The 20,877-nt window shown below is 29.6% G+C and overlaps 3 protein-coding genes and 1 long non-coding RNA gene across 11 annotated transcripts; 3 read left to right on the top strand and 1 right to left on the bottom strand.

Moving 5' to 3' along the window:
* The first annotated feature begins 605 nt into the window (after window positions 1-605).
* On the top strand, window positions 606-1,253 carry LOC125423933 (uncharacterized). The gene is made up of 2 exons (XR_007242687.2): window positions 606-815; window positions 1,080-1,253. It is a non-coding gene; the product is annotated as an uncharacterized LOC125423933 (long non-coding RNA).
* Window positions 1,254-2,540: 1,287 nt separating this feature from the next.
* LOC107425362 (uncharacterized) lies at window positions 2,541-6,596 on the top strand. 3 transcript variants are annotated; one of them, XM_016035365.4, is made up of 4 exons: window positions 2,541-2,821; window positions 4,167-5,088; window positions 5,739-5,813; window positions 6,426-6,596. In XM_016035365.4, exons 2-4 carry the CDS (start codon window positions 4,189-4,191, stop codon window positions 6,540-6,542), a joined length of 1,092 nt encoding a protein of 363 aa, XP_015890851.3. In that variant the 5' UTR covers window positions 2,541-2,821; window positions 4,167-4,188; the 3' UTR covers window positions 6,543-6,596. The 3 variants fall into 3 exon arrangements, with proteins under 3 accessions (XP_015890851.3, XP_015890849.3, XP_048335010.2); XM_016035363.4 differs by having other exon boundaries at window positions 3,939-5,088; XM_048479053.2 differs by having other exon boundaries at window positions 2,541-2,825; window positions 3,939-5,088.
* Window positions 6,597-6,867: 271 nt separating this feature from the next.
* LOC107425363 (uncharacterized) lies at window positions 6,868-10,794 on the bottom strand. 6 transcript variants are annotated; one of them, XR_007242473.2, is made up of 4 exons: window positions 9,637-10,794; window positions 9,250-9,322; window positions 8,320-8,375; window positions 6,868-7,610 (listed from the first exon to the last, which is right to left on the bottom strand). XR_007242473.2 is itself a non-coding variant. In XM_016035366.4 (2 exons), the coding sequence occupies exon 1, from the start codon at window positions 10,644-10,646 to the stop codon at window positions 9,642-9,644; it is 1,005 nt and encodes a 334-aa protein (XP_015890852.3). In that variant the 5' UTR covers window positions 10,647-10,793; the 3' UTR covers window positions 8,888-9,322; window positions 9,637-9,641. The 6 variants fall into 6 exon arrangements, 1 of the variants encoding a protein (XP_015890852.3); XR_007242469.2 differs by having other exon boundaries at window positions 6,868-8,492; XR_007242470.2 differs by having other exon boundaries at window positions 6,868-8,375.
* Window positions 10,795-16,224: 5,430 nt separating this feature from the next.
* Window positions 16,225-20,599, top strand: LOC107425367 (aldehyde dehydrogenase family 3 member H1). Its single transcript, XM_048479403.2, has 12 exons — window positions 16,225-16,485; window positions 17,194-17,298; window positions 17,425-17,680; window positions 17,833-17,901; window positions 18,040-18,136; window positions 18,225-18,431; window positions 18,689-18,804; window positions 18,993-19,097; window positions 19,212-19,384; window positions 19,510-19,600; window positions 19,731-19,880; window positions 20,185-20,599. Exons 1-12 carry the CDS (start codon window positions 16,448-16,450, stop codon window positions 20,416-20,418), a joined length of 1,641 nt encoding a protein of 546 aa, XP_048335360.2. The 5' UTR covers window positions 16,225-16,447; the 3' UTR covers window positions 20,419-20,599.
* Window positions 20,600-20,877: the final 278 nt, after the last annotated feature.

Below are 20,877 nucleotides of genomic sequence, written 5' to 3'. Positions count from 1 at the left end.
TAAAAATAAATATTGTAATTAAATCCTATTGAATATATATTTTTTTATTTGTAATCCTATTGAATATTTGTAATTGTTTTTATAATACATATATATATGTGTGTGTGTGTAGAAATACTCTCCTAAAAACTATCTCCTGGTTTATTTTGAAAAACATGTTAAAATAAATACTAAAAATTGGATTCAACATTATTCTATAAAAAAAATTAAATACTTATCCTCAAATGTGTACTTTTTCAAATTAAATTCTTAATATTAAAAAATTAATATGTGAAATCAAATGTATTAGCCAATATGGATCTAATTTCACATTATTTTAAAATAACTTTTCAAACCTTTATATGAAATTGTCCTATAATTTTGGAATAATATGAGAGTATGTCCAATGTTAATGTGGATTTTTGTTCATATAGTATAAAAATTAACATTATTTAAATATAATCGGCATAAATATATAATCAATCCCTTGTTTTTCAACAATAATATATCCAAAAATATATATATATATATTAAAAAAAAAGAAAAGAAAGAAAGACACGCTGACTTAGCAATTTAGTTTCTCTCTCTCTTTCCTCCCAAAATGCCACTTTCTCTTCCTAGAAAAATTGAACCTTCTCTCTCTCTCTCTCTCTCTCTCTCTTGCAGGGGGGTCTTCAACATGAGCAAGGATTTCCTCTCTTCCTTTGTTTTATTCAACACTTTGTATACCATACCGTCATGTGCCTATGGTGAAGAAAAATTCAACAAATTGAAAGCGAAAATTATCTGGAAAAAAAAAAAAAACAAAAAACAAAGAATTGAAGGAATTCAAACAGGTAAAAATCTCACTACTCTCCTAGGGCCCTTTTGACCGAAATTGTTGGTTGTAGTCATTCTATTTATTTATCCAACTATTACTGAATAAAATTCTCACTGGATTTAGACTAAATATTAGACTTGGATTTGCTTGAAAAATTAGATTTTTTTTTTTTTTTTAGTGTTCTATTCATGGGTTGAAGTAGAATTTGGTACTACATTGGATTGTAAAAAAAGTTTGCTTTTTGAAGATTGATCTTGGAGATTGAACACATTGGTTGCAGGTTCCGTAGAACTTGGAGATTGATCTTTGGAATGAATCAAAGAAGATTGACTGATCTTTGGAATGAATCAAAGAAGATTGATGAGTAGAATAAAATGTCTAGGATAAAGCAAACCCATATGATGAAAATATGATATTCTTGATTTTTTTTATTATTTTTTTTTTAATTTTTTTTAATTTTTGGGGTTTGATGGCTAAAATTACAAAATATAATATTTTTCTTCTTTCTCATCAGAATCCAAATAGGAACCCCCACAAAAGTGCTAAATCATTTTAGGCGGTGTGTGGCTTCACCTTGTGTTTTCGAGAATATATGGCCGATGGTGATGGTTGTAATTCAAGATGAAAAGAAATTAAAAAAAAGTGCCATACAATAGGAAATAAACAATAATAAAATAAAATAAAGAAATTAGCCATTTACAATTCTATACATCATAATGAGTTTTATTTTGAGTAGAACCATTGAAAAACAATTTTCAATATTATACCATTGGAAGACAATATCTAGTAAATAAACAATATATTATATAAAATCAATATCTCTTACCATTTATATTATAGAGGTTTCAATGAGCAGAATTATCGAAGATGTTGTTAGAGTTTTAATAACCCAAACAAACAATTTGATAAAAGTAATTTTTCATTTTTTTTAAAAAAGAAAAAAATAATATTTATCAAAAATAAGGAGACAGATGGGGTAATAAAAGATTCATTTATTCTCTATTAACAATCTTTTCTTTTTGTTAAATTTTTTTTTTTCTTTTACCAACCTCGAATGGTCCTTATAACTTTTGCATATTGTCCCAATTTCTAGTGTTAAAAATTTGAAAAGGTTTTTTTTTTTTTTTTGGCCGGAGAAATGGTTGTTTATTGAACGAATAAATGTGGCTCAAAGGATCCATGTTTAGTTTAAAAAAAAAAAAATGATGTTTAATTTTTTTTTTTTCACCTCTCAAAATTTTACATACACCGTATGATAACGAAGTGACCATATATATAAATATTGTCATATTAAATACAGTCTAATAAATAATAACAAAAAAAAGTCTGAATTGGAAAAAAAAAATTTCTTAATATAATTTTGTATATGATGGTGTTTTTATTTAATTTTAGGATTTTTTTTTTCTATTGATTACATGTTCCAAAGTATTTTTTGTTTTCCGGTAGATTCAAATCCAGTATAAGAATTATTTTTATCAACTGAACTATCACACTCTATTTAATTTTAGGATTGAGTATATGTTTTTTTTTTTTTTAATAAGATAGATTTCTACCTTCATTTAAAAAAAAAAGAAAAAAGACAGAAATAGATTTCTAAGGTGTAATATAATAGATATATATATATATATATATATATAAACAAGTAAGCATTAAAATGATTTTTTTAATTAAAAAGTATTTTTTTGGACAATTATATAATTAATTTTAGTAAATATAGATATTAAAGAGAGGGAGAGTGAGAGAGAGAATGTAAAACGTGAAGGTAAAGTGAGAGTCAGAGAACAAAGCAGAAGGCAAAGAGGACTTTGTATTTTCTCGTGACATAAGAAGGGGTAAAGAAATAGTAAAACAAGAAAGATGAAGGAGGCGTTGGATACAAACAGAAAAATCTATTAAGACTCATATTACTACCCACTCTTTTGCTCTGGTCGATCTAGGTCTATCACTGCTCTTCTTCTTCTTCTTCTTCTTCTTGTTTTTTCTCAATCCATACGAGAACCAAAACAAAGAACAGACAAAAAGGTAGGTTCGTTTTCTTTTCACAATTTCATCTACTGCTTTGTACATTGATTATTTATGTATCTCCTTTCGTGGTTGTATTTTTATGAAATTTATTGGTTTCTGGGCTGAATTGCCTCTTGCCCATTTCTTATTTTACACTGAATCTAACTTAATTTTAATGGGTTTAGACATATCAAAATCTTTTTTCAGTTTTCATTTTCTTTTCCATAACATTTTGTTTTTCTTGTTTTGCCAATTTTATTTTTCTTGGAATTGGGATCTCCTAGATTGCTTTCTTTGGTGGGTTTTGACTGCGATTGGACTGTTGTAAGAGTCTTTAAGTGTATACCGATTGAGAGGTTTTGGTTAAATTTGTATGTAATGCTTAATGAATTAGATTTTTGTTAGAGGGTCAGAGTAAATTGATATTTCGCAGTTGATGGCATTCTCAAAATAGTGAAAATTTCGTGCAACAATTTGATTTCATGAATTAGCATCGAATTATAAAAGATCGGTTAGATTCATTTCAGTGCACAGTGCAATTATATTGTAGAATGCTCTTTGAGCCGACACTGCCCTTTTTTACTGTTCAAAATGAATTTTAAGGCGTTGAAGCAAAACCCTTTTTAACTTATGAAAGTTCCAAATGGTCTTCTGATTGAACTATGGAAGAAACTAGTTTGTGTTTATAAAAAAAATAATAATAATAAAAGTAAATGATTTATGGTTCTTCTCAACTCGTAATATTCTTATCTCATGGCACCAAATTTGAAGCTTTTTTAACAACATTACTTGTGACTATGTTTATAATGAGCTGGCATGGTTCTTTTAATATGATGAAGGCTGGGAATTATGTGGTTACCAATGTGGTGGGGTTGGGGTTATGATACTGGAGATTAGAAATATTCCCGTGTCTACAAAGTAATTGAATTTGTAATATAAATGCTAGCAGCAAATGTAATTGTTCTTTTATGTGATGTTTCTTATGATGCTTTAGAATTTGCTTTTTCTTCTCTCTTTTTTTTTTGTATATATATTTTTCAAGTCTTGCCCCATGCTCTTAACTATTATTTATAATATGGGTCTTACCTGTTATGAATGCCTTTGTAATTGATATCTCATTGTTTTCACATGTCAGTTCATCTTATAGTTGTACTGCAATGGAATTTTGATGTGCTTTAATTTAAGAATCAGAACGAGAGGAAATTAGAAATCTTGTGTTCTGCTTAGATGTCGTTACCATTCTGTTTAAGGGAATGGTAATTCTTACATCTCCTTTTGTGGAACGGGAATTCAACTTCAGTATCTCAAGGAATATATCAATTTAAAATGGTGCAATAATCTGAAATCATTGATCAAGTCTCAGGGTCCAAGTCTTGGCTGAGTTCATGGGTAAGGAAAATTTGCCACACTCTAACGATGGAGTAACTGATGGAGGTTGTTCACCTAATGAGGGTGATAATTTAGGATCTAACTCACGCCATAGTCTAGACAAGGAGGCTGGCCTGCCAACTTGTCGTGTATGTCAATGTGCTGAATCTGACAAAAGGGGAGATGCTGCTCTAGGGTTTTTGGGTATCATTCCTCCATTACAGGAAGCACGTAAAAGCAATGGGGAAATGAAGCATGATAGCACAGTAGTCACGAAAGATGTTGAACGCAATGTTTCTCTCAAGAAAAATGCAGGAACAGAATCTGGATATCTGGAGTTTATAGGCCCAGATGGGGAGGTTTTCATCTGTAATGCTGATTTGGAAAGGGGTTCACATCACAGCCAAGACACGTTGGTTGAGCTTGGTTGCTCTTGCAAAAATGACCTTGCTCTAGCACACTATGCTTGTGCTATCAAATGGTTCATCAACCATGGATCCACTACTTGTGAAATATGCGGTCATGTTACAAAAAATATTCGCACTGCAGACTTCAAAAAGGTTCTGAGCTCTTTGAAGGAGTATGAAGCATTGAGGGAACGGACTGCTAGTGGAGAACCCAATCCAGCCCTTCTGCATACAAGCGCTGATGTAGATCCAGATGCTGTAGCAGCTATCCGAAGACAGCGACTAAGTGAGATTTCATTGTGGTTTGGTCCACATAATAATAACAATGGTAATAATGCTGCTGCAGTTTCAGACGTTGTATCTGAACAACTACCAAGTGATGTACCTGAAGATGTTACCCCTGCTGAAAATCCTGCAACAAAGTGGGCTGTGGAAGGTACTGGGATTTTGCTTGCAACGGGTCTACTTACTGTTACTTTGGCATGGCTCATAGCTCCTCGTGTTGGGAAGGTATGTGACATTAGGTAGCTGGGACATTTAAACAAAATATTTGCTTATTATGTGTCAGTTTACAGAAGAAATAAAATTCCGCTGATATAAGAATTAGATTAAGATATATTTCACTTGATATCAACATAATAGACTATGGATAAATCTGGACTGAAAGACACTCCATTCCTTCTATAAGATTGTATTACAATAACAGTGATGATTCTCGTAAGTCGAGAGTTTTCCAAGAAGTGTTTGATATTCACGCTGTCTTACCTCTTTTGTCTTCCTTGCCTGTTATGAGTGTCCTCATTTTCCCTCATATCATTAAAGATCTTTTGAGTTGAACCATGTTCTGTTTTTATTTATCAATGGGTGGAATAAATTTGCGTCTACTAGAGCTACTTTTTTCCCTTGTCTTTTTTCTATCATTTTCTTTACAGATGACTTTTCCATACGAAAAAAGGCCTAATATATAATCTATTGCGAGTTATTGAATTTTTTTTTCCCCCACACCAATTGTGGACCAATTAATAGTTTATGTTAAAGTTCTCTATGTTTCTCAAAGATGTTCTTTTGTATCAATTTCAAAATAACGTGTAATGTTTTTACATTTCATCTCTTTGCATTAATTTTCAGTTTTATTTCACGAATTCCTATTTGTTGTGCAGAAAACTGCCAAAAGTGGTCTCCACATTCTTCTTGGAGGCATTTGTGCTTTAACAGTTGTGGTTTTCTTTCGCTTTGTAAGCACCTTTTACTGTCTTCCTTTACTCTTGCATACCTTATGCTTATTTGCAGCCAATTTACTTTAAACTGGTTTTGTTATGTTTAGTAAAGGTGATCATATTTTTCTTAAAAGTATAATGTTGAATGTTTCTGTTTGAGTCATGGTTATACAAGTTAAATTGCCTATGCAAGTCTAAACTGCTATTGTCACATCATAGTAGGAATTGAATACAGTTTCAATGAATGTCAAATTTTCATTTGTGCACTACCATAATGGTTTGGTATAAAAACATATAGCCAAAAGAAAAAAAGAAGAACAAGAGAGATGTTGAAATTGACCGTACATAGGATGCAAATCCATGGAATGAGAGCTAGAATGGAGCACACCTGTTACGGAAGAAAATTCTCAGAGAATCATACACTTGAGAATGTCTAGAGAGAACGAACATAAACAAAATTAAGAAGTTATGTATTAAAGATTTGAACGAGATTTAGCAATAAAAACTTTGTCTATCAATTGGCTTCAATTGCTATACTCTTAGCTGATCGGTTGACTCATGTTGGACATTTTGCTTTGTTCACTAACCATAGTGCAACGTGCATGATGCATTCTCCTTTCATTGTTGCAGTTTGTGCTTACCAGAATCAAGTACGGACCTGCACGCTACTGGGCAATCTTGTTTGTGTTTTGGTTTCTTGTCTTTGGTATATGGGCATCACGGACACATGGTGCCCATACAACATGATTTTGTTAATGATAATAATGTTTGTGCTTGTTATTTGATTTTATTATTTTATCTCATCTTTGTCTTTGCTAAGAAACTCCATGGAACTACATTTAAGGTACCAGTCAAGAATATATATGATGCATTGTCTTCCATGCAAAATAATAATAATAATGGGAGAGAGAAAGAAGAAGAAGAAGAAAAATGCGCTCAGGACAAGCCATTTGTAGATACTGTATATTGCAATCGTTGTAAATTGGTCCTTTTAAGGTTAATATTGTTAAATTTATTTGCGGATTTTTCCGATAGTCTCCATTCCCTCATGTTTACTGATTTACCATTGCATGGTAATGGTGGAAGGGAGACTTTTTCGTGAGTTCATTGGTGCTTAGTTCACCTGGAATTGTAAAGAAAGTGATCTATTTGGCGGCTATAATCCTTTTTGAGTTGGCAGATCTACACATTTTTGTTTTCTCTGAAATTTCAAGTTTATCTAGAGAATGGTCCTGATGCAACAAGGCTTTTTTTTTTTTTTTCCTTTTTTTTAAACGTCATCATGTACTATCCCTGTTTTGATATTTGCTCATAAAGTCTTTCCACACACACACACACACACACAAAATAAAAAAGCAGTGTGGAATGTAAACTTTTTCTTGTTATTCTTTCTCATTGGCCTCTTTTTCTATTGGATATTTTCCATACGAGAGATCAATTTGTATTACAATGTTGCTCTTTCTCTTCCATCTTAACAACCCTCTTAGGCTGATAGATAGGGAAGTAGATATAGTAGCCAAGGCAATAGCCAACGTTTGGAAGCACATTAGCCGAGTTAGGCAGAAAAAAATGAATGCAGAGGACAAAAAATTTATATGATGAATATAATTGCTCTCCTTTACAGCATTTGTGATTTGCAACATCGAAGAAACTGTACTTTATGAGAGGGTCATTCTAAGTATTTGTCCCAAGTAGTGTGTATTTAGTCCCTCGCACAGATCATTTTCTTCTTCAACTCTTTACTCTGGAGGGTCTGTGCTCCATCAGACCCAAAAACCTTCGTACACTATTTGGTACGAGTCTTGCCCCGATTGGCTGAGTTATTAACAGAACAAATCACAAGAAGATTTATATTGCTGCATGATTTTTACCACTAATCACCATTTAAAACATGCCCAAAGAAGAAAAACGGATAACAATAGATGCCCTACGTGTGTCAAGTGTACAAGCAGGGCTATCAAGATTTGAACACAAGACCAAACAGACAATCTGAAATCTGATATTTGACAAAAAAATAATAATAATAATAAATAAAATAATAACAATAATAAGATAAAATCCCCAAAATTTCAGCTATTAGGACCCAACCATGCATATTAAGCAAACAAAACATGCACTTGACAATTATAACCCCATATAGAGTAGTAAAAATACAAGACCTTAAAAGCCATTAGAAACAAAATCCAAATAAGTAAATACAGAAAATATACAGCAGTTCAATTACAAATAAGACATCATGAGCAACTAGGGAAAGTCAATAACGGGTCATTTCTAAAATTCAGTGCATTTATCTCGGTTCACTAGCTTTATAGAATGCAAAAGTGGCACTAAAAACCTGCTCCTAATTGATTCAGTCCGCCACCCCAAAGGGTGAGACAGCAAAGCGAAGGAACAGCAATAAAATTCCAGAGAACCGAATCTAGTATGAAGAAGGCTTCCAATGCAGTGAAGCATAAAAAGGAAAATGAGGAATACAGGCAACGAAAGTATTAGAAGAGGAAAAAGATACAGGATATTTCTTTACCTTGGTTAAGTCAGAACGCAGTTGATCTTCAACACCTGAACAGGAGTTTACAAAGCCTAACAAAACACAGGATCATTTTCGACAATGGGCAAATGGGATCAGGGGCTTATCACAGTGCTTGTAATCTCAAAGCAAGGGGCTAAAATACAGTTCCCTACAGTTCCTGCATAATGCTGATGCATAAAGGCATCTATTATCTCCAGCGTTTGAAATTGATTGAGAGTTTATTGTTCGCTGCTTTTGAATTGCCAGAGCATGCTTCCATAAGAATGGAAGTTAAAAATATCTGTTTTTCTTGTGCTCAGCATCTGATTAAGTTCATCCTCAACTCCAATCTGATAACTCCATTTATTAAACTTCAAAAGATATTGTCAAGTAAGTTTTAATGATTTTCAAGTGGAAATGGAACATTTTAGGGGACATTTAGTTTGGTTTTATAGAACTCCTTACTATCTCTTGGTTCCAGTTCAGTTGACAAATCAATTATTTAGAAGACCATTCATAGGCATGTTTCTATGTTATGTAAAATAACGATACATGGGCTTATGTTAAGCCTTCCACTTGAAAAGGTCACAATTCACATGCTTTGTTTCTTATGAAAAGTGAAAAGAAAACTACATCCAAATTGAAACAACAAACTGAATAAATATCTATATGGTGAAATATAGGACTTGTCCTTGTCAAATGACCAATCATATCAGCGACAATCACAAATTGATGGTATCTCATAGATATAATTGTTTTCATAAAACAGTACATTAATTTTAATTTTGAGACTCGACAATGTATAAATGACTAGCAAGCATTGCATGTTTCCTCTTTTCTGGTACAATGATGTACAAGTTGTTGTCACAAAAACTAAAAGAAAATTGAAAAGAAAAAAAGAAAAAAAAGATGGAAAGAAAACTAGTATTGGAACCAAGAACATACTGTAAAATTCGGGGTTCTGATTAAGAAATACAGCTGCTCAAAAATGCTGAAGCTTGGCAGATCTGGAAGTAATCTGGTGACAAAATATAAAAGGAGATTAACCACCAACAAATTACTAGAAACGAAGCAATCAACAATGAATTTCTTACACCATAGAAATCATTTTAAATTCCTCTCTCTATCTGTTTATATCCATCTCTCCCCACATTTAATATATCCCTCACCAACCCAATGGAAAAAAAATTGCAAGAAGAAACATAAAGTTCATCATCCTAGGCTACATTTTTATATACTGAACTACCACAAAATACGTACAACAAAAAAATTCCACAGCTTAATCAGTAATAAAACGATGATGGCAGAATAACATAGCAAACACATACATACCCATTTTATGCAAGATAGAACATATCATCAGTCATTAGAAGAATGTACTGCAAAATCCTCAAAGGGGCATTCCTAAAATCCAATTGAGGCAACCTCAGCTCCCTAACCCTACTCTCCCCACCATTTCCACCATCCCCATTTCTCCGCCCACTCCGAACCCTGCTCGTCTCCACCTTCCTAAACAGGTATACCGATTTCCGACCAGGAACTATCCTATCGCCGGAATCCACAGATGGGTTTTCTTTAGTCTTGAAAAGGGTCCACCCTTTTCCGGCCAAAGCCCGACAAAACCCTTCCATCGTGTCAATCCGGTCGCCGGTTAGCCGCGAAAACAGAGAAATCGAACAGCAATTCCAGTTGCTAGAATTCCCAACACTCGTCTCGTTGTTCGTACCATTGGAGCTCAAAAACACAAGCTTGAACAGACCTTTGGAGAGCTTGACGAAGGAGCGGAGATGAGTCAGTGAGGCCGAAGAAAACGAAGGGAAAGGAAGAGGAACGGCGTTTGACGGCAAAGAACAAGACGATGAGAGCGAAGACGAAGACCATGAGGATGGGAACGAAGAAGGGGATGTTGAAGATGGAGAAGAAGAGGAAGATGGGTAAGAGAGAATGATGTGGGATAGAGATGGGGTCGGATGCAAATCCATGCCCATGTCTCTGGCTATGGTTGCTAGCCTGTAAGTGTCAGTTACAAGCTCTTTGGTTGGGAGGAAAAGGAGCAATGGGGTTTTGGATTTGGCATTCTTGGATTTGAGCTTTGGTCTAGTACATTTCCGATGATGATGATGGCGGTGGTGATGGTGGAGACCATTGTCATGGTTATCATCACCATCTTCTTCTTCTTCTTCTTCTTCTTCTTCTTCTTCGTCGTCGTCGTCGTCGTCGTTGTCTTCGTCTTGATGTTGTTGGTGGTGGGTACTGTGATTTCGGGTGAGAAGGAAAGGGTTGTTGTTAATGGTTTGGCCAAAGACGAGAGAGCGAACCAGCTTTAGAGGAAGAGGAAGCATTTTTTTGTTTTTGGTTTTTGCTTTTGCCCTTTTTTACTCACTGACACTGTCCTCTCTTCACTCTCCCATTCCATATACAATTCAAAGGCATCTTCTTGTCTTCTTTGACAAATTCTCAAAGGTTGTATTTTTCCTTTTTTTTTTTTTTTTTTTTTTCAACCCTTGAACAGAACAGAATGATTGCCATCCAATGAATGGCCATAATTGCCATGCCAAACGTTTCTTAATTAATTAATTTGTTCTTATTGATTAACCAAAGAGAAGTTTTTTTTTTTTTTTTCTTTCTTCCTGAGCTTAGTTGCAGTTTTGATTTCATATTTCAAAAAAAAAAAAAAATCAAATTTTACAAATAAATTTGATAGATGAATTCAAAAGATTTTTTTTTTTTCCTTGAGCTTAGTAGCCGTTTTTGTTGCTTATTTAAAAAAAAAAAATCATATTTTACTAATAAATGTGATAGATGAATTAAAAAGACCATTACATTTGATCTGAAAAAGAAAAAATATTATTACATTTGTTTTAGTTTTAATCATTTATAATAATTTTATTCTATCCTTCTCATTTGATAAACTATTACATATTAGGATGTAATAGATGAGATGAAGATCTTTTATCCTTATATCCTTATTTTCCGAACTATAAAAGTAATAGAATAACACCTCAAAATTTTTTTTTTTTTGGGACCAAAATAACACCTCAATTTGTTTATGTGTTTTTGAATGATATATTTATATAATATAGTGGCCATGATTGAGATAAAAAATAAATAAAATAAATAAAAACTAGAAGATCTAAATCTATATGTGACCAAACATACCAGCTTTAGTAAAAAAAATAATATATATATATATATATATATTTATATAAAAAGAAAAAAAAACCAGCCTTTAGATTGGACCCAAAAAAATATACATATATACATACATTTATATACAAAAAACACAAAAAAATTCAAAAACTATATATATACATTTTTATATATAGTCAATTTAATTTGATTTTGTTTAGATTAAAAATTATTCAAATTAAAAGAATCATTACACTTGAGCAGAAAATAAAAAAATTAAAAAAAAAATCATATTTTTGTCTTTTTTTAATCATTTACAATATTTTTTCCTTTATCTCTCGCACTTAATAAACTATTACATGTGTTTTTTTGCTGGAAAAAAAAAAGAAAAAAAAAAAAAAGAAGATATCTCTTGTTAGTATCATAAACATTAAATTATAATACTGCATCATATAATATTACGATACGAGTCTATCCAAGATAATATCTTTTATCCTTAGATTCCTGGTTTCCAATCTATCAAAATAATAAAATAACACTTCAATTTATTTATGTGTTTTCGAATGTAACGTTGTATAATATGGTGGACCATTTAAGCAAAAAAATGTAGTGGGCCACGATTGAGATGAAAAATAAAAAAATAAAAAATCGAATATCTAAATCTATATGTGACCAATCATACCAGCCCTTTAAAAAAATATATATAATAATAATAATAATAAAAGACCAGCCTTTGATTAGACGAAAAAGAAAAACTGTCCATTTTTTTTGTTATTTTTTTAATTTTGTTCATTTTTAGCCGTAGGGTTAATTATAAGCCTCTATGTTAACCTCATATCAATATGAGCACTAATTTTCCACACCCACAAAGGGTGGGCATTGTTTTATTTATTTATTTATTTTTTGCATTTTTTATAAATCTTATTGAACCAAATTAGTAGAAAAAATCAAATCAAACTGAATTCACTATCATTGATTTGGTTAGTTTATAATTTTATTATTTTTTAATATATTTAAAAAATAATAATATATTTAATAATTAAATTTATTATATCTTAAACTAAATAATTTAAAAACAAAAAAATATAATTAATTATAATAAAAATATTAAAAAAATTATATATATTTATATATGAGATAAAAATAATATATTTATATATAATCGATTGGATTTGATTTGATTTGATTTAGATTAAAAATTATACTAACTGAATCAAGCCAACCAAAAATAAAAAATAAAACCAAACATAGGTTGGTCAAAAATATGGTTAACTGTTTTTTGTTTTATTATGCTACGGAATTCAGTATTCTTACTAGCTTAACATCATAAACGCAAATAAATAATAAAACGTTGCATATAGAATTCAGGACTCTTTTTTTTATTTATTTATTAATTTATTTTTCTCGGTGAATAAGACTCCTACTTTAGAACAAGTTAGGATATACATTTCAGCCCCATAAAAAAGAGCCAAAAAAAAGTTAGGTTATACAGTTGAATGGTATAATAGCGACCCAAATGCCATGTGCAATTGTACTATTGGTAAGAAGCTTACTTTTTAGATATGCTTTTGTCAATGCTGCGTACAAATCATGAAAAACAGAACAATTAATTGAACAATGTGCATCGATACCCATCTGGCTTGTACTGCTGAATTTCTTCACAACCCATAACCATTAATGTATAATGTGCATCACATCAAAATTTATTAAGAAATTTCAGTCTTATGAAAGAGACAAAAATGTTGCTAATAATTCTATATTGGGGATGTTGTTAGAATATTTTATCATGCAAATATTACTAAAAATAATAATTTTTAAAAAAATTATTATTTTTATTTAATAATATCAATGACAATTTTTTTAAAAAATTATTATTGAGAATCCCATATCATTTTAATTAAGATGAAAGCCATTACTCATTTGAAAAAAATGCATGACTATATTATATTACACATTCGACTTTTCAAAAGTTTTCAAAGTCATTTTTAACTTATAATGATAGAAGTGGTGATATGATAAGTACCAAACAATGCCACAATCTCAATTAAGTTTTTAGTTTTAAATAATTAACAAGAATATCACTTATACAATTTATCATATAATTTTATTTTTTATTATTGAGTAATTAAAATTTAACATTTCATATATGAAAGAATGTAAATATTGTCACTAAACTATTTTGTAAAAACTATCATATATTGTTCATTATAAGTTAAAAGATAGTTTTCCTAGAAACAATTATTATATATATATATATATATATATATATATTTGTATAGTCAATATTTTACTATGGTAGAATTGATAATATTATATTAAAAGCTTTTTAGATCAACCTGCTATTTTTCAGGATAATATTAGCAACGTGATAAGAGACTCATATGTGTGTGTGTGTACATTAAAAGAAATAATAGTAAAAGAATAAGTAAGGTATTATTTGTTAAGATGTTCATTTTTTTTATAAAGTATAATTTATTTACTTTAATTATTTGTTAGTATTAATTAGTGTTAATTGGAGTTTGTTAAATACATTAAATAACTATATATGTAAAAAAATAAATAATTAAAAATCAACACAATTTTAAATTTTGTGTTACTTACGGTTATAGTTAATAAAGATATTTAATTATCATTTATTAAAATTAACAAACTATTAAAATAAAAAATATATATAATTTTAAAAAAATAATAAACACGTTAACAAACTACGTCTAAGCAAGATTTAAAATATCTGATATTTGCTCAAAATTTTTATTTTTCAAAAGGATCGAAATAAAATTTAAGTTCGAAATGAAAATGGATAGAACTTTCATGATATCCATTGAAATTTTTGAAATTTCGCCAAAATTTCCATGGAAATTTCCGTAAAATATCTATATCAAATCCCTAATGATCTGGTTAAAAAATCTATAATTTCTATGGAAATTTTGGAAATTTCCACTGAAATTTCAAAATTATTCAGAATTTTTTTAATTTTTTAAAAAATATTCATAAATATTATTGATATTTAATAAATTTTTTTATTAAATTTACTTCATTGATAATCTTTTTTACCCCTTAATTGCTTTTTAGATATTTAGTGATATAAGAAAAATAAAATAAATTGTATTGAATAACATTAATAAGTTCTACTTATTCAATATCGATAAAGCAAAAATACAAAAATTATGCATTATATATTTGAACCTGACAAATCTTATTGTCGGGAATATCTATTTTACAAATATGGATAAATAGATGATGAAATATATACATGTGAGATAATAATGTTTATTTGAAAAATTAAGAAAAAAATTCCTAACAATTCACAAGTTTTTTTTTTTTTTTGATATTTTTGAAGAAGTTATAAGAGGTAGTGGCCAAAGAAAATCACCAAGTCGAGAAGTTGGATTAAGTCCATTTACTGGTGGACAATATTACACACATACAACACAAGATGAAAATCATAGGAGTAAAGATGCAAGTCAAGGATTTGATGCTGTTGGAAAAGACTATATACAAAAAGAGAAATCTATAATGGAGATGTCACAACAAGAAGAAGATTCAATTTGTATGAATTTTAGATCTATGAGGGTTGGAAGTCATTTTTATAACCCTTCTTCAATGGATATTTATGGAAATGTCATCAAGTAGCAACTTATGAGTATCATCTCAAACTCAACCATTAAAGAATAATAATTATACATATAGTCAACTAATAATATAAGATCTATATGGTTGACATATTAATAATTATATGCAAAATTATCAGAAAATACATATTTTCATAACTACTCCTCATATTTCACATCTCAAAATCAAAATGAAGAAGAAATCAATGATTTTCAACTATTTAGAAAGTTCTATGTGGTATTAAGACAACATTTATAAACTATAATATAATTGAAATAATTGTTTTATATACTTTAGTTAATAAATAATTTTATCATATATGTATTTTTTGATATATTTTTATTAATAATAATTCATTTATGGTCATTAATGTTTATTATAAATCAATTCACTAAAAAGAATATAATATCTATTCAGTATTTTAATAAGTTTTATAATCAATTTGATAATTGAAGAATTAAATAAGCTAATTCTAAAGTTTTCATAAAAAAATTTATTTTTTAAAACAAAATTTTATTATTTTTTATAATATTTTATTGATATTTGATATTTTTTGATATTTTCATGAATATTTTCGTATTTTAAACTTTTAATATTTTCATCGATATTAATTTTTTGAACCTTGCATCTGAGTGTGTAATATTATATGTTATATGCATATTTCATTATCGTGGGATGCTATGAAAGGACAAACTAGACTAGAGCAGGTAATACTTTGAGAAAGATAAATGATTCCATTGTGAATAAGTAGTACTAACTATACATAAAAGGGGGGAGACTAGGCTTTTCAATACATAAATAACAACGCGTAAGACAACGCGTAAGATATGAATGGAACGGACCAAAATCATTTAAAATGCTTTTCATTTCCCAAAATTGTAAGCTAGGATATTAGAATTGCCACGTTTTTGTTACATTATAATTAGAAAACAAAAACAGACAAGGTAAAATGTGAAAATCTGGCCAAACGAGATTCACATGATAGACGCACACACTACACCTTCAATTTGTACACATTCTGAATTACCAAAACAAAATTTGTATCCATTCTCACACTTCTTTCAACTGATGGACCTATCAAACATAGTACCAAAAAATTAAAAAAAAGAAAAAAAAAAAAAAAAGAAGAAAAACCTCAAAACATTATCTTCATCTCTTTCTCTTTCTGTGGCTGAGAAGCTCACCCACTTATTTGCTCTCTTTTTGGCCGTGAACATGGTTTTCAATGCAAATTATGTTCAAATATTGCTTTCAAACAACTTATATTTTATATATCTTTATATATACAACACAAAAAAAGAAACATATAGAAATTATTTCTCAACGACCTGGAATTGCATTAACTAAACTTGCTTTTTGTTGTCCTTAATCTGTCACTCTCTACCTCCTCTGTTTTTCCGTCATGAAAGGCCTCTGCATTAACCCTTTTAACAATTCCAGGTAAGTGTGTGAGTGTGTGTGTATGTGCTTGTATATTTTCTTCTTCTTCTTCTCTTTCTCTCTGGTTTTGTCACTCAGTCTCTGTGATCCAGTTTGCAGTACATGTGAGAGTCTTAGAGATGCATACATATAATATATACGTGTGATATGACGTCACGAATCCTTTCATTTTGTTAGCAACTCTGCTCTTTTTGTCTTAAAAAAAAATTAAAAAAAAAAAAAAGAAGAAGAAGAAGAAGAAAAAAAAAAAAAATCTGTTTTTCTTATTACTAATGATTTAATTCGTCTTTTTTTTTGGTTACTAATGACTTCGAAGAAAATAATCAAATATGTACTCTGTTTGAGTGTCCTCTCTCTCTCTCTCTTTCTCTCTTTCTCTCTTGTTGTTTTATTATAAATTTATTCATGATGAGATTATTTGAGTGACTTGAATAAATTAAAAGGAAAAAAAAAAAAAAAAATCTTAAGTTGTGTTTCTGTTTAACTGTGAGTCTACTAGAAACTATAATTATACTTGCTATAAAAAGCGAAAATCTCATTAGTTATGTGTAAATATGACTTCTAAATCAAAAATTATACTTGAAAGCTAATAATTATATTCCAGATAGTTATTGTAATTAAATGATGTATACATATTGAGTCATGATTTTCAAATTATGTTTTTCCATGTTTTCTCTTACTTGTAATTTTTTCTGATGAAAAATACAGTGTCTTGGGTGGTAGCAAAAATGGTATTGTCATCACTAACTCATTTCACAAAAACAACTATCCAACCCATCGATCTTTCCCCAAGATTGTCTTCTCGTCAAGCTCGTACGTACTCTTATCTTCACCATTATTTAATCTCTTTTTTCATTTATACTTGTTAATAACAATTTCATAGTACATATTTTAGTTAATTAATTTCTGAAACTTCTTTGTTTTTTGGATTTTGGTCAGCTTCAAAATTAGTTGCTCTGCAACTCTTTCGGTAGTTGGGGAAGTGGAAGAGAAGAAAACATTCGATTCAGATGAAGCAACATTGTTGTTAAAAGATCTACAGAAAGTTTTTAGATCTGGAAGAACAAAGAGCTATGAATGGAGAATTTCACAGCTAAATAGTATACTCAAAATGCTTAAAGAAAAAGAAAAAGATATTACTGACGCTATATACAAAGACCTTTCAAAGCCTCAACTTGAATCCTTTGTTTCTGAGGTTTATTATCTCATTCTTTTTTTTTTTTTTCTTCCCATTTTTTCTTATGTGGGTTTTAACTAGCTTTAATTTATTGGATTTTTTAAATAAAATCATTTTAGTTATATATGTGACAATTAAATAACAAATTTAACATTTGTTGGGTGGCACAGATTTCTACTGCAAAAGCCTCATGCAAACATGCACTTGAAGAACTGAGTAGTTGGATGGAACCAGAAAAGGTAAAATTAACCACAGTTAAATTTCCATACTAATTCCAGTTAAAAAAAAAATGTGGACAAGAAACTACTCTTATAAATTAATTTTTATCTTATATATTAATTTAGAAATTAATATGTATATATATAATTTTTTTATAGGTCCAAACTGCAATTACAACATATCCATCATCAGCAGAGATTGTATCAGAACCTCTAGGAGTGGTTCTGGTCATATCAACATGGAACTTTCCTTTCTGTATGTGTCTGTTTTTATATACAATTTAATCTTTTCTTATATTTACATAATATATATTGATAATTTGTGGGTATGGATATTTGTGCAGTGTTATCTATAGATCCAGTAATTGGAGCAATATCAGCAGGGAATGCAGTGGTACTAAAACCATCAGAACTTGCACCAGCCACATCAAGCTTGCTTGCAAAACTGTTAGAAGAATACTTGGATAACTCTGCCATCAGAGTTGTTGAAGGAGCTATTCCTGAAACTACTGCACTTTTGGAGCAAAACTGGGATAAAATTCTATACACAGGTTCTCTTCCTCTTTCATATATAATCTTATTTCAAAATTTCATTCTATTTTATAAAATATCTTATATATTTACAGAAAGTCTTTCTGATCACTTTATTTTTCCATGGAGACAATTTTCAACTTAATCAATTAATCTGTCATTCAAAAAGCATAATAAAAAAAGCTTCTTATCTTTAAGCATGCTTAATTTATGACTTATCAATGTACAATGTAATTAAGGTTATTAATTTTAAATATATATATATATATATATATAGGGAGTGCAAAAGTAGCTCGTATTGTGATGGCTGCTGCTGCAAAGCACCTTACACCAGTAGTTCTTGAGCTTGGTGGGAAGTGCCCTGCTGTTGTCGATTCTGATATCAACTTGAAGGTATTTTATATTCTTTATTATACTTTATATATTATTATATATATATTATTACATTTATAACCTTTTAAAAATATATATTGTTGCGAACAAATTTATGAGAAAATTACTATATATATATAGATATATACCATAACTTTTTTTATATATATACTTTGTAATTGATACTTTGTAATATTTTAAATACTAAGGTTGCTGCGAGGAGATTAATAGCAGGAAAGTGGGCATTGAATAATGGGCAAGCTTGTATTGCTGTCGATTATATAATTACAACTAAAGAATTTGCTCCAAAGTTGGTAAGATTCTTTTTCTCTACTAAAAAAAAAAAAAAAAAAATTATATTAAAACCAAGAAAAGTATATAGACAATGATTAATTTATAATATATATATATATATATATTTTGAACAGATAGATGCTCTGAAGAATGAAATAAAGAAGTGTTTCGGGGAAAATCTAATTGAATCCAAAGACAAATCTCGTATAATTAGCCCATCTCATTTTGCACGTTTGGTGAAACTCATAGATGAAGATAAAGTCTCAAAAAAGATTGTCTTTGGAGGTGAAAGGGATGAGAACCAGCTGTGAGTATCAGATTAATTAAATAAGGAACATATACATTTTTTTTTTCTTATCTATAAAAATATATATTAGAAGAAATTATGTAATATGATTTTGATTTTTTCTAGTACATTTATGATGATTGCAGACAGATAGCACCAACTATATTATTGAATGTTCCCGAGGACTCTGATCTAATGAAAGAGGAGATATTTGGGCCAATTCTGCCTATTCTCACGGTTATTTTTAAGATCAATACTATTTCTATTATTTTCATTTGTTTTCAGTTTATGCTTGTTTGTTTTGCTTATGAATGCTATACTTATTTTCATTAATGTATCTTTTTTTATATATGTATTCATTTTTCAGGTGGAGAAGATAGAAGATAGTTTTGATATAATAAATTCAAAGCCAAAGCCTCTTGTAGCATATCTTTTCACTAACAATGATCAACTGAAGAAGAACTTCGTGCAGAATATATCTTCAGGAGGGATGCTCGTGAACGATGTCGTTCTACATGTGATTTTCTAAAAACACTCACCATTTCATAAATATAAAAAGAGTCATGCTCATACCTGATCGATCTAATGGTATTAGACCTAAAAATGCATTAGTGGTGGTTATATAGATTTAATGAACTACTAAAGCATTATATATAGCCACTAATGCATTTTTAAATTTGAAATTTGAAGTAATCCAAAAGCTAATAAAAGAGGTTCTCAACCATTAGATCGACCATGTAAGCTTGACTATATATATTCTTTAATAATTGGCCAAATTTTGATGTCCTAAAAAATTAACGTCATGGTATGTATATGTGCAGCTTACAGTAAAAGGCTTACCATTTGGAGGAGTTGGCGAAAGTGGGATGGGTTCATATCATGGGAAATTCTCATTTGATGCATTCAGCCACCAGAAGGCAGTTATGTATAGAAGTTTTGATGGGGATGCTTCCCTAAGATATCCACCGTACACTCCTGAAAAAGAAAAATTATTGAAGGTTCTCATTAGTGGTAACCTTTACAAGATTTTCCTTACCTTAATTGGTATGGTTTAAACTTTCTTAGACAGTATTTACCCAAAAAAAAAAAAAAAAAAAAAAAACTTTCTTAGACAGTGTAGGGATTAAGCTTTCAACTTGAGTTCCGAATGTATTAGATAGTATATTATATTAAATGTAATGTATCAAGTTTCATTCCCTATAATTATTTTAAATGGTAGTTTATTTTCAGTTAAAAGCATTCCCAACTCATTTGATCTCGTCTTTTAGAATAACTCAGTTGGTAATAATCACTTAATTTTTAAATTTTTAAAATTTAAAATCTATGCTAAAATCTCTCTTCTTAAATTATCAAAAGAAAAAAAAAAAAGTTGATTGATCCCATATTATATTGCTTGCTTATTATATAATCGAGTAAATTCCAAATCATATTACCACAACAATAAGAGGCCCCAAAAAAAAAAAATTAAACTCCAAACGAAACATAAAATATCTATATAGGGGTCATTTATGATA

Source organism: Ziziphus jujuba, chromosome 7 (genome assembly GCF_031755915.1).
Source record: "Ziziphus jujuba cultivar Dongzao chromosome 7, ASM3175591v1".
Taxonomy (NCBI): domain Eukaryota; kingdom Viridiplantae; phylum Streptophyta; class Magnoliopsida; order Rosales; family Rhamnaceae; genus Ziziphus; species Ziziphus jujuba.
Note: the sequence above shows the minus strand (reverse complement) of the source record. Positions and strands in the feature narration are given on the sequence as shown.

Excerpts from the sequence above, each read along its gene's own strand:
- LOC107425363 (XM_016035366.4), bottom strand. The coding sequence starts at position 10,646 with ATGCTTCCTCTTCCTCTAAAGCTGGTTCGCTCTCTCGTCTTTGGCCAA.
- LOC107425362 (XM_016035365.4), top strand. The coding sequence starts at position 4,189 with ATGGGTAAGGAAAATTTGCCACACTCTAACGATGGAGTAACTGATGGA. Across the intron at positions 5,089-5,738 it reads TAGCTCCTCGTGTTGGGAAG|AAAACTGCCAAAAGTGGTCT; the intron begins GTATGTGACATT and ends TTTGTTGTGCAG. Across the intron at positions 5,814-6,425 it reads TTGTGGTTTTCTTTCGCTTT|TTTGTGCTTACCAGAATCAA; the intron begins GTAAGCACCTTT and ends TCATTGTTGCAG.
- LOC107425367 (XM_048479403.2), top strand. The coding sequence starts at position 16,448 with ATGAAAGGCCTCTGCATTAACCCTTTTAACAATTCCAG. Across the intron at positions 18,137-18,224 it reads AACATGGAACTTTCCTTTCT|TGTTATCTATAGATCCAGTA; the intron begins GTATGTGTCTGT and ends ATATTTGTGCAG. Across the intron at positions 18,805-18,992 it reads ATTCTGATATCAACTTGAAG|GTTGCTGCGAGGAGATTAAT; the intron begins GTATTTTATATT and ends TTAAATACTAAG.